The sequence below is a fragment of the Dendropsophus ebraccatus genome, chromosome 2 (genome assembly GCF_027789765.1).
Source record: "Dendropsophus ebraccatus isolate aDenEbr1 chromosome 2, aDenEbr1.pat, whole genome shotgun sequence".
NCBI lineage: Eukaryota > Metazoa > Chordata > Amphibia > Anura > Hylidae > Dendropsophus > Dendropsophus ebraccatus.
The window spans coordinates 91,371,873-91,385,891 of record NC_091455.1 but is presented as its reverse complement, the minus strand read 5'-3'; the positions used below and the strand labels follow the sequence as shown (position 1 = coordinate 91,385,891).

General features: G+C 39.1%; 1 protein-coding gene across 13 annotated transcripts in view; it reads right to left on the bottom strand.

Annotated features, from left to right (window-relative positions):
* Positions 1–14,019, bottom strand: part of KIF13A (kinesin family member 13A) — a 166,090-nt gene that overhangs the window by 66,883 nt on the left and 85,188 nt on the right. For all 13 annotated transcript variants that reach the window (XM_069957958.1, XM_069957963.1, XM_069957965.1 and 10 more), the window contains 3 exons: positions 5,812–5,992; positions 3,177–3,264; positions 179–313 (listed from right to left, as the gene is read on the bottom strand). In XM_069957958.1, the coding sequence (XP_069814059.1) occupies positions 179–313; positions 3,177–3,264; positions 5,812–5,992 (404 nt within the window). The remainder of the gene's footprint in view (positions 1–178; positions 314–3,176; positions 3,265–5,811; positions 5,993–14,019) is intronic.

Sequence of the window (14,019 nt, the reverse complement as noted above, 5' to 3'; positions counted from 1 at the left end):
CCATTAGTACCATGTTTTCCCACAGATTACAGCTGTTTACTGGGGATAACAACAGGGGGAAAGTCAGTAATCTAATTATTGTCTCTTCCATCACGCCAGATTACCCAAAGTAGTGAAGCTCTTTAACTGAAATTTGTAAAATAAAGGTGTATATACATATATTTATACAGATACTTACACCTGATTGATGGTCAAACAAAGTCTGAGTTAAAATAATGTTAAATACAGCATGTGATCGGCTGCTTTCTTCATTCATGTTTGTCGCAGCAACAGTACGAGATTTATTTCCTTCAGACATTAAGGATTCAATATCCTAAAAATCAAGTAAACAATGGATTAGGTAACACGTAATACATTTATAACACAAAGAAAACAACTGTTTTGCTACCCAAACTAAACTGTTTCACATAATTCTTCAACTCAAATTCAATTCTTATAATCTGACAACTAATAATCAGAAAATTTTCTTGTTTGGGAAGTGAATTCATTACAAGCAATAGGGAACAGAGATTTTACTAGTTCTATTAGAGAAAGCAATACTGGAGTACTGCTTATCTAGCCATAAACAAAAGACTTTGATCAGACACAAATTGGCCAATAATTTGAATGAACAATCCTATAAAAAACAAGCTACACTCAACAATGTAACAAATGATTGGCCAAAATGAACCGATCAATCCATACACCTATTTTTTCAGCCGACCGGGGTCGGAAAAATCCAACGTGGTCAATCACATTTGTGGCAGATATTAGCCATCAAGCTTTTCCCAACACCCGGGGAGGAGCGGCACGGAGCGACGGTGAGTTAGAAGGCAGCATGAGCAGATTGCAGAAATAAGGAAGCACTTCCTCTTTGTTATTACTGTAAATTTGCTAATCTCTAGTCCTAATTCCAGGCACCATGAACTTAATGACAAATTCCCTTTAACAATGCATGAAATCCGCAGTGTCTCCAGTACATTTAAACATACTCTAAAAGTTATGTGAGGATCAAAGGTGACACAGGACAGTTACAAAAAGATAGCACTTATTACCACCTAAGATACTCTAATTGGTTGAAACCTTAAATGGGGTAGTGCAGTGCTCAACATTTATTCACTAAATAACACACATTAAAAAGTTATAAAACTTTGTATTGTGAGTTATTTAAGTGAATGGCCCCCTTCCCAGTGTTTCCCCCACCCCCAGAAGCGTGGTGCAATATAGTTATGCTTAGCCAATCTCGGCTGAACAGCTGATGACGTCCCGGGGGGGGGGGCGGCATGAGGGAGGGCTGGAGCGGTCCAGCCGGCCTCCTGAAGATGACGCCATCGACCCAAGATGGCGGCCGGGGTCGACAGTAATTTGGTGAGTATAATGCACCACACTTCTGGGGGTGGGGGGAACACAGGGAAGGGGGCCATTCACATGCTAGACATTTATTCATTAAATAACACACATTACAAAGTTTTACACCCCCTGTGTCGGGGTGAAGGCCGCCCGACCCCCCAGTAGAGCCCCGGATACTTACCCATCTCGCCAAGTCCCGCTACTGGAGCCAGTTCCGGGACGTAGATACCCTTGTCGGAAGCCCAGCGCGGCAGGCTTCCGACAAAGATATCTTTGTCCCGGGACCAGCTCCAGGGGCGGGACTTGGCCAGATAGGGTAAGTATCGAGGGCTCTAGCAGGGGGTCGGGCGGCCTTCACCCTGGCATGGGGGGTGTATAACTTTGTAATGTGTGTTATTTAATGAATAAATGTCTAACACCGCACTACCCCTTTAATATGGTGCATTAACAAGTGCAATTACAGCAGTGTTGTAGATCAAAAAATACTGTACATCTTTTACCATTAAATAGGCAACTTTATACTGGAAACAAGGTCCAGTAATGTATCACCAATTAATTTATAAGTACTTCATTTTATTAAGCACAAAAATATACAGAAAAATGTAATATTTTAAAATAGGAGGCTATAAGTCTCCACCTCAGCCCTAGCAGGTCTCAAACACTATATTAGGGCCGGACTGGTGTCTAACTTCCTGAATCAATATAACAGACCAAGTGTGTTAAAGTACTGTTTAGCTGGTGGCAGTGTGGATTCCTCTCCTCCCCAATGCACATTTCGCGTACAGCCCCGTGATCAAGCTATACGTGAAACGTGTTGGGGAGGAAAGGAAGTTGGACACTGGTCCGGCCCTAATATAGTGTCTGAGACCTGCTAGGGCTGAGGTGGAGACTCATAGTCACTTGGATTATAGCTGTTTACACATCATCTGCACTAGGCACTTTGTATTTGTACACCTTTTTTGTGGCTGCTAAATAACCTTTGTTATATTCCTATTATTATTATTATTATTATTATTATTATTATTAGGTTCGATACCTGTGGTCTGTGATCTATTATGCACTCTATGCTTATCTGCAGAATAATGCTGGATTTTTAAAATATAAATTTTTTCTGTATATTTTTTGTGCTTAATAAAGTGAACCACTTATAAATTAATTGGTGACACATTATTGGCGCTTACCTTGTTTGTAGGATTTATAGGTATGTGGGTAGCCAAATGCAGTTGCTGGTCTTTATAGGATTAATAAAACTTTATACTGGAGTAAGGTCACAGGCCATAGGAAAATAGGTGAAAGGGTTATTACTTGGCTATGATTCCCGCCTCATAACATGATTACTCATGCAAGACACGTTGCAACATTAGTGCAATCGCCCTTGAAAAAGCATCAGGAGAATCTCTTAAACAGCTGTCAATATTCCTACTGACCAAACCAGAGCGTTGTTGTGCTGTTTGCTTCATCGTGTCTAACAATTAATCAGTTTAGGAGTAATCCATTTACAGAGGATATTGTGCTGCAAAGTGTAGTTAACCAATTTACATTTAATTGGCTGGGAGATTATGGCAGCACAGACAGTAGGTGCCATCTTATGGTAATATGGCAGCAGCTGATTCGACCCAAAAGCAGATCTGTCTAACTAGTCAGAAATTCCATATAAAAAATATCTGGCATAAAAGTTTGATACACAAGATGTGTGATGGGTATATTAGGTAGGAAACATCTATTACTTGGACTTTTTTTTAGCACCTAAAGTGACAAATGTAATTTGGCTTTAGGATGTGAAATGGATATAAATATTTTACAATGTCAGTGCAAGCAGAGATCTGGACAAATACTCAGCATTTTACCTCAAATTTAGCTACAGCCAATTGAGATAAACCATCGACATACGGTCCCAAGACCTTGTGCTCCCTAACTTTAAGAGATTGTCGGCTTCTAGAAGAAACAAAAAAATGGTTACATTAATTAACAATAAACTAGACTGAGACGACAACATGGACAACAGTTATAAGTGTTGAATGGTGGAGATAAGCCCAAAGTCAATGAAGACCAGATTATTACTGTCTCCTCATAAGGCCCTATTCCACGGAATGATTATCGGCCGTATACGTCCCATGGAATAGATGGCAGCTATTAGCCGACATGGTTCATGTCGGCTGATCGTTGCGTCGCTTGTTTTTAAAACATGTTGAAAAAAACGCAACTGTGATAGCAGAGATCTGCTGCCATCGCTCCATGGAATAAGAGCGGCGTTAGCAGACCGCCACTATCCTCTATCAATCTATCGATCATCCGGGAAGTGTACCTATCAATTCAGATAACATTTCAGGATAAGCAGTCAATATACGTACATGAGGAACAGCAGTATTTCTGATCATTACATAACTTGCCTATTTGCTTTTAGTTGACACTGAGCTAGTGGGTATAGCCTAAAGGGCCCTATTACATGTGACAATTATTGTGCGAAAAATCGTTATATCGTTCGAATTTAAATGATAATCATTCCGAGTAATTGCGGGCAATGATTAAAAAATCGTTAGTTTGTCGTTGGTCCTTGATTTAGATCTGAATCTAAAATCATTGCTAATCGTTCGCTGTAATTCCACATTCAGTCGCTCAAGCTCCGGATTTGTTCACTAATTGTTCAGTGTAATTGCACATTGTTCATTGTTTTGCTGGGATCAGATGGAGTAAACGATCATAGTAATGATCGCAGAAACGATCGTAGTAACTATCGTAACTAACGACTCTTGTTCTGTGTAATATGGTGGACGATTTCAGGTTAATAATAAAAACAAATCTCGTTTGCGATTGTTTATAGCCGCTAATCGTTAAAAATCGCTTTGTCTAAGAGGACCCTAACTCATGTCTACCACACACTGCACACACATTGAGAAAAAGATCCTGCTCCCTTATATCTCTATAGTATACCATCAGTTGCAGCAGCATGGAGGACAATAAAGAGAAGCAATGAGCAGTGTAAGTTGTGAATGATGCAGTAGGCGGAGATTAAATACTCAATAAACCTCCTTTAGTTTCTCTTAAAGTCTTACTGCCCAATTCTGGCTCTCTGCAGCCACCCCTTCTTTCCTCCTCCCCTCTCCATAGACCTCTATGGGCAGCATGTAACGCGATAACTGATCCCTCATAGAGCGCATAGTCCATCTCCTCTCTCAAGAGAAAGAGGCATTTTTCTCAGATAAGAAATATTCCAATTTTTTTGTTATATTCGCTTCTGCTATTGATTTATATAATGTTTCTTTAAACAACCTGACAAGTTCCCACAGATCAAGAGACTGCTAGCTGAAATATCGTTGTTTGACACCTGATAAACAATGCTGTGATTTTGCCACAACTTGAGGGCTGCCGTAATTTATTCAACCTCTCCATGGTCCTTGTCTACCATTCTTTATGGTGCTTTCTTACTCATTACAGACAATACAGAAAAAAAGGATCTGGATCAGTTGGTGATATTTTGCACAAATTTTATATTTTAATGTATGGTGGATGTCACCAATATTGCACTTTGTTTTTAACATTTTTGCACTTTAAGCTTGTTTTAGATCCTATTGCTATTTTGGGGCCAACTCCAAAGACAGCAGGTATTGTAGCTGTCTCAAATGTAGGGTGCTTTCAAAGGTTTTATATGGGTGGGTCTATGTATTGTATTGCTATGAACCAAAAACATAGATTTATCTAAGGAATAACTGTATACATCCCCCTATCATCTTTTTAGATAATGTATAGATAATAATAATCACACATTGTATATTAATTTCCTCAGATAGAGGCCTGTGAGACTATAGCAAATAGCTTGTACCCAGGCTATGAATAGTACTGGAGCTGTATATAATGGGAGGCAACGTTAAAGTTTCCACAGGTCAGTTAGGAAAGAATTATGAAAGCCTTTTAATAACTCAGGGTTAGTTAAGTTTATTGCCATAGAGATCACAAGTTCCAGTGGTAAGGAAGGGACAAGCTATCAGAGATCTTATGAATAGCTTTACTCTCCAGGGTCCTACTAGCAGGAGAGATGAATGAAGATCAAGTAGTATTTACTAAAGCTATAAATGTAATGAACGTGGTGATGCTTGGCCGTATAATACAGTTTTTTTAGAACATATTTTAAAAATATAGATAAATAAAACCTTTTCCCTGGCGAATCGGAAGTTTGAATTATATTTTCTAAATCGAATTGACATAAATGTAACATACAGACACTGACAACAGACTACAGACAAGAAAGGACTAAGTAGTGGGTGCCGGCAGAGAATTCAGTGATATTTAATGTGTTGTCTAACTGGACGTGCCCTTTAAATAAACTGAGTAAGTAAACTGAGGATGAAACATATAGGAGAAATATATAAATGCTGGCAAACACCTCTAAAATTATAAATACACACACACACACACACACACACACACACACACACATATATATATATATATATATACACACATGATAATCATAAGAGCACTTACCCTTTAGGGTCCAAAAGATCCCTGACCTTTTCATTGTAAATTTCCATATAGGATACTTCCACTTTGAAGGTCTGAGAGTCATTTTCTTCCTCTGCCGCCCTTAGAAATAAAGCGCAGCAGAGCCGTGGAATCAAGCCAGGCTGGTCTGCTGTCCCCATCATAGAGAAAGACTTTCCTGAACCTGTATAAGTTACAGATACAATATATGATTGATAAGTATAAACTACAGTCACTGTTATGAGATAATGACCTTTTTGCTAAATCAAGTTTCTATATTTAAACATATTTTTTAATAACTGTTGGTGTTTTTCCTCCAATTTTGCAGTTTTCATTCTTACCACTAGGGTTAAAACTAAGCTGAGACTTCCTGTTCTGTCTGTGGTGATAAGAGGAACCTGGTGTAAGGGTCTTATTACATGGCCTGATCTGGAGGAGCAAGTGAGCGCCAACCTGTCAGGTCAGCGATATTACATGCTCCGACAGCGTGCGGGTAAGAACGGGGGGGGGGGGGGGCGGGGGCGGAATGATTTTGGGTATGGGGAGCTTGGTTCCTGTAAATCCGCAATCAGCCAAAATGATCAGTGCATGCCGGCTGATTGTTGTTTTACAACATGAGTGATTATAGTCCGAATCAGCCGGTAAACGCCCAAGTAAAGCTGATAATCGCTTTGTGTAATAGGGCCCTAAAGTGATCTGTGCAGAATTAGAGAGACATGTGACATTAGTAGATAGATAGTAGATAGCATCAGTATATGACAATAGCAGCTCCCTGTGGAATAACTTCTTCAAAGGTCACAAAGTAATGAGGTATGCTCAGTAATGTACTCAGTAAAAATGGAGGGAAAAAAGCCAGAAAAGGGGGGGGGGGAATTGGGGGAGAAGAATAACATCTTTCAGTATCCTGCACTAAATGAGTAAAAGAAAATGTAGGCAAAATGACTTGATTTCACGTTTAACATATTTTTAAGAATACAAACTAAGACCTAAAACTAAGCTGACACTTCCTGTTCTGTAAATCAAAGAAAAAGAGGGAGGTCTGCTACACCTGTTCCATAGAGATGGGATCCACCCTTATCGAGTGCACTACTGTCCCGGCGCTGACGGGATAAAAATAGAAATCAAATGTATAACAGTGTAGTAGGCTCTCAAGAAGTGGGTGAAATAATACTATAGGTGTAGCTATAATGATTATATGTCAACAAAATTGAATGAAAATATTTAATGCTACAATTCATAAACGGCAATAATCTAAATGCATAGAGAAATAATTAAAAATACCATAAAAAAAAAAACAAAAACGGATAAATACACGTATATATATATCTGATAAAACGTCCACATGGACAATAAAATATCCAATGAATGGTGGAATATATATATATATAAAAAAATAAGAAGAGAGCCAAGTGATGAGCACCGCGCCGGGCCCAGCGCGGTCACCCCACTTAAATAATGGTAGTCCCGAATCACGGTTTTTAACCTAGGCTCGTATTGTTGTTGAGCCGGTGTACTTGTACTTTAGATAAATAATACTCCTTTTAGAATGAGATCATGCAAGGGAGAATTAAAAGACAAGTAAATGGTGGTGGGATATCCACCTCTCACCCTGCTGGTGATATCATCTGCAGTCAAATGCGGTATTGTGATGGTAATCCGTGAACCAGTCTCTGCGGTCAGCTTGGGAGCCGTGCAATCGCGGTCTAGTGCAACATATGCGTTGACTTGAGTTGTTGTGGCGTCCGCGTGGATGGGAGCGCGCGCTCCTTCCGGCTGCTGTTGTATAGGGTGCCAGAGGAATATGGCTCCGGTTCGGGATCTACGTTTGTAAACCTAGGTATAGTTTCTGAAAGGCTCTGTTATCCTGAGTTCCCGGGACGCGTTTCAGGAGATCTGCTCGCTCCTTTCCTCAGCAAAAGGAATCTGGATAACTCTAATGTCCCTTGTATCCTGTCAGCTTTTATATCCATTCTGGACTAATCCACAAAACCTGTGATGGATCCTTCCAGGTAATTCTCCACACCTGTAGATCATTTGCTGCTGCATAGTTGTTACTACCTCATATGGAGTTACATAGATCGGCAACTTAGCAACATTTATTGGTCTACATCATTACATCTCTATTCTGTTTTGCATTACTCCCACCGTACAGTTTGAGTGGAAGAATGAAATTAGTTTAAACACAATAATAAGAATAATGAACAATAATGGAAAATGGTAAAAAATGTAACACTACATGGAGAAATATGTAATAGAATGTATATGTGTCTGCAACATATAAGGACAGAGTAAAATACAATACAATAAATGTGTGAAATTATAGTTGAATTCTCTCTATATTGCCATCTGATCTTACTTAGTATATCTGAACATATGAGTGTTCTACGTATTTCACACTGGGTGTGGCTTCTTTCCTGTGTGAGTTCTTTGTGATCTGATCTTACTTAGTATATCTGAACATATAGGTGTTCTGAACATATGGGTGTTCTACGTGTTTCACACTGGGTGTGGCTTCTTCCCTGTGTGAGTTCTTTGTGATCTGATCTTACTTAGTATATCTGAACATATAGGTGTTCTACGTATTCCACATTGGATGTGGCTTCTTCCCTGTGTGGGTTCTTTGTGAGAGGTTTGCCGATGTGGCTTCTTTCTTATGTTGATTATATTTCAGGTGAGACAAAGTGCTGATGTTTCAGGCGATATGGTCTAGGTACTATGTTCACTAGGGCACCAAGGACTAACCAGTTGTGTTGTTTGGTAGTATCATAGATTTACATATACGTAAAAATATGCCCATGTCCAAAAGACAAATGTATATATACACCAACAGATATGAGGAAATAAACTGGGAAAGAATAAATGGGTCAGGTAACAGATGAATAGAATAAAATGAAATGAATATGAAATATATGAATATAAAAATATATAGAATGTAGAGAAATATAGAGAAATATAGAAGGATGCCGGGAGTCACCAAGGGGCGGTCCAGGCACTGATGAAACAGTCTGGCACTGTACCGTCCATCGGTCACACCCCCACCATCCCTAGCCTGGCAGGTTTAACAGAATCCAACCAAATAATATCCCTTTCACATTTACCACTCACAGGAACCCAAAGATTTCTAGTTCAGCATTGAGGCCATAGGGTGTGATTGTCTGTAGTTCAAAAATGAATCTGGACTCCTGTCTTGACATTTTAGATATAAAATCACCTCCTCTCCACTCGTTCTCCACTTTTTGAATGGCTGCAAAAGTGGTGCCTCTCAGTCTACTCTGATGGACTTCTTTATAGTGGGCTGAGAGTGTATGTTTTTCATATCCCCTTTTTATATTGTATAGATGCTCTGTTATTCTTTTTTTCAGTGTTCTAGAGGTCCTCCCTATATATTGCTTATGGCATGGACATTCAATAACATATATAATATTTTCTGAATTGCATGAGAGTGTGTCTCTGATCTTATGCTCATGTCCATTTGCTGTTGATATTATTGTTTCCGTGCGTCTTGGAAATTGTGTGGCTTTACAGTTATTACACATGCCACACCTAAAAAAACCATTTATTTCAGGACAGATAGTCGGTTGGGAACTACCAGTTCTTTTTCTTACAGTCGGAGCTATCTGTAGACCAAGGTTGGGTGCCTTAGAGTATACTATGGGGGGTCTCAGGGGTAATATGGGGCCAATCAATCTGTCGTCTTGTAAATGGTGCCAGTGTTTGGTAATGATTTTGCCTATGTGTTTATGGTTAGAGTTGAATGGGAGAACCAGTTTCACCTCCTGATGTGTATCTTCCTTATTTTCTGTATTTGATGGTTCCAGAAAAAAGGAACTCCTGTCTAACTCCCTCGCTTTATTAAGAGCCTTCTCCAGAACTGCTTCTGGATATTTCTTTTCCTTAAATTTTCCTTTTAGTACAGATGCCTCCTGTTCGAATCGGGCATCTGAGGTACAATTCCTCTTGAGCCTCCGGAATTGACCAAAGGGGACATTGAGTAGCCATTGGGGTAAATGACAACTATCAAATAGTATAAATCCATTTCTGGAGGAAGGTTTATGGAAGGTACTACATTGTAGTTTGGATTCATGAGTTGTGATTTGTAAGTCTAAATATTCTATGGAAACCTGGCTGAAATGTGATGTGAAGGTAAGGTTATATAGATTCTGATTGAGTTGGTTAACAAATAGTGAAAGATTATCTACTGTCCCTTTCCAAAAAATTAGTATATCATCGATATACCTTTTCCAGAGCACCAGGTCAGCTCCCAGCTGGGGCAAGATGTGATGTTCCTCCCAGTATGCCATAAACAAATTGGCATAACTGGGAGCGAACCTGGTGCCCATAGCAGTACCAGATATCTGTAGAAAAAACTTGCCATCAAAGTAAAAGAAATTATGTGTGAGGATGTATTCTATGGCTATGAGTATAAATTCTATCTGTTCCTTCTTAGTCGAGTTGTCTTTTTCTAAAAAATGTCTGACCGCTGCGATCCCTTGGTCATGTCGTATACAAGTGTATAGGGAACTGACATCCAAGGTGGCTAGGGTCCATTCGGACTCCCATTCATGGTTTTCTATTAGTTTGATGACATCTGTGGTATCTTTGAGGTATGAATTTGTTTTTTTAACATATGGCTGTAGAAATCTGTCAATGTATTGTGACATGTTGGATGTGATAGAACCTATCCCAGATATTATAGGTCTGCCCGGGGGGTTCGTCGTATGTTTATGTATTTTGGGTAAACAATAGAATACAGGTATCCTCTTTTCTGTGCCTAAAATAAAATTATATTCGGTTTCTGTTAAAATGTCCTGATCTAGAGCTGATTTGCAGATGGTTTCTAATTGTTTGGTATATTGTTGAGTGGGGTTATATGTTAATGGTCTGTAGGTGTTGGTGTCTGTAAGTTGACGTATGCATTCCGCCTTGTATGTTTCTGTGTCCATTATAACTGTCCCTCCCCCTTTGTCTGCGGGTCTTATGGTAATATTTAAATCTGATTGGAGATCTTTTAATGCCTGAATTTCTTTATGTGTTAAATTTTTATTGCATTGTTTGAATTGTGATTGACGTAATTCTTTTTCTACGTTGCATTGGAATGTGCTCATTTCTCTACTAATCTCTTGTCTAGGAAAAAATTTAGACCGTAATCTTAATGTCGTATGTTGGTATTGGGTGTCGTTTGTATCGGTTTTGGTTATAGGGTTTTTCATATGATATTTCTTAAGGCATAGTTTCCTTATATATTTTTCTATGCCTATGTATACATTAAATTTATCTAATTTTTGAGTAGGGGCAAATTTGAGACCCCTGTTCAGTAGTGATGTATGTTGTGTGGTGAGTTGTTTTGAACTCAGATTGATGATAGAGGATTCTACTTCAGTTTGCCCAGTTTGTTTTTCTGAGTCTGGTCTGATTCTGTGTCTCCTTCTAGTTCTCTTTTTCTTGTATTGGTCGGTATTGTTGGTGATGTGAGTTGTTGTGGGGTGTTGATCGATGGTGATTCTGTGATGGTTGTCTTGATCTGTGATGTGCATACCTGATTGTCGGTCGTGGTGTTCTGATATCTGTGGTCGGATCTGAAATGTGTGGGAGTGTGACCATGATGGGATGTCTGAAAGTTCCCCTGAGTATGTCTGTGACGTGTTTGTTGATACGGTCGTGTTTGGTGATGTGAATGTATTTGATGTGTTGAGTGATGCCATGCTGGTGGACGTCTGTACGTGTCTGGATGGTTGTTGGTGTACCGATCGTGAGAGGATGAGTGTCTGACCTGTGTCTGATGATTGTTGGATGGGCTCTGGTATTGGGAGTAATATTTGTGTTTGGTCTTGTGTGGTTGTGGATTGGTTTCCCAATGTTTGGGTTTCGCTCCTAATTCTAAAAAAGGGGTAGGTGAATTTGAACTTAATGGTGCAAATCTATTTTGAGTGGAAACTGTGGATACTATAGTTTGATGTTGATTCTGGTTTTGTGTGGTATACATTTGCGACCTCTGTTGTCCCCATAGAAATTTTTTAGTTTTCCTTTGTATAATTTCCTGTTCTGTAGAGTCCATTTTTTTGCAGATGGCCTCTTGATATTTATAATAGTCCTCATTTTTTTCAAAACTGTCAATTGTTTGTCTAATGTGTAGAATAGCTTTATCTAATTCTTGAATGATTTCTTTCCTACGTATGATAACTAAATTGACTGTCGCCTGTGATTGTGTCTTAAAGAATTCTTCCCATTTATTATTGAAATCCTCTCCCTGTAGGTCTCCAGCTGGTAATTTATATGACAGAAGACCCTTGGGAATAATACCTTGTTCAGATAGATGATTGAGGGATTTTACTTCCCATAGTTGTCTTAATCTTTTAAGTAGGAGGTTTTCTAGTGATCTGAATGTGTCTGACATAAAAACATCCCCCTGTTTGTCTTTTTTATCCGGTTGTACATTTGTTGGGTTGTTATTTTTTCTTGTGGGAAATTGAAATGAATCAATATTTTTGTGTTTTGTTTCTAAAAATTCCCAAATGTCCATTCTATGGGAGGGAGCTAGACCAAAAAGCGCAAATCAATAAATCAAAGAAAAAGAGGGAGGTCTGCTACACCTGTTCCATAGAGATGGGATCCACCCTTATCGAGTGCACTACTGTCCCGGCGCTGACGGGATAAAAATAGAAATCAAATGTATAACAGTGTAGTAGGCTCTCAAGAAGTGGGTGAAATAATACTATAGGTGTAGCTATAATGATTATATGTCAACAAAATTGAATGAAAATATTTAATGCTACAATTCATAAACGGCAATAATCTAAATGCATAGAGAAATAATTAAAAATACCATAAAAAAAAAAACAAAAACGGATAAATACACGTATATATATATCTGATAAAACGTCCACATGGACAATAAAATATCCAATGAATGGTGGAATATATATATATATAAAAAAATAAGAAGAGAGCCAAGTGATGAGCACCGCGCCGGGCCCAGCGCGGTCACCCCACTTAAATAATGGTAGTCCCGAATCACGGTTTTTAACCTAGGCTCGTATTGTTGTTGAGCCGGTGTACTTGTACTTTAGATAAATAATACTCCTTTTAGAATGAGATCATGCAAGGGAGAATTAAAAGACAAGTAAATGGTGGTGGGATATCCACCTCTCACCCTGCTGGTGATATCATCTGCAGTCAAATGCGGTATTGTGATGGTAATCCGTGAACCAGTCTCTGCGGTCAGCTTGGGAGCCGTGCAATCGCGGTCTAGTGCAACATATGCGTTGACTTGAGTTGTTGTGGCGTCCGCGTGGATGGGAGCGCGCGCTCCTTCCGGCTGCTGTTGTATAGGGTGCCAGAGGAATATGGCTCCGGTTCGGGATCTACGTTTGTAAACCTAGGTATAGTTTCTGAAAGGCTCTGTTATCCTGAGTTCCCGGGACGCGTTTCAGGAGATCTGCTCGCTCCTTTCCTCAGCAAAAGGAATCTGGATAACTCTAATGTCCCTTGTATCCTGTCAGCTTTTATATCCATTCTGGACTAATCCACAAAACCTGTGATGGATCCTTCCAGGTAATTCTCCACACCTGTAGATCATTTGCTGCTGCATAGTTGTTACTACCTCATATGGAGTTACATAGATCGGCAACTTAGCAACATTTATTGGTCTACATCATTACATCTCTATTCTGTTTTGCATTACTCCCACCGTACAGTTTGAGTGGAAGAATGAAATTAGTTTAAACACAATAATAAGAATAATGAACAATAATGGAAAATGGTAAAAAATGTAACACTACATGGAGAAATATGTAATAGAATGTATATGTGTCTGCAACATATAAGGACAGAGTAAAATACAATACAATAAATGTGTGAAATTATAGTTGAATTCTCTCTATATTGCCATCTGATCTTACTTAGTATATCTGAACATATGAGTGTTCTACGTATTTCACACTGGGTGTGGCTTCTTTCCTGTGTGAGTTCTTTGTGATCTGATCTTACTTAGTATATCTGAACATATAGGTGTTCTGAACATATGGGTGTTCTACGTGTTTCACACTGGGTGTGGCTTCTTCCCTGTGTGAGTTCTTTGTGATCTGATCTTACTTAGTATATCTGAACATATAGGTGTTCTACGTATTCCACATTGGATGTGGCTTCTTCCCTGTGTGGGTTCTTTGTGAGAGGTTTGCCGATGTGGCTTCTTTCTTATGTTGATTATATTTC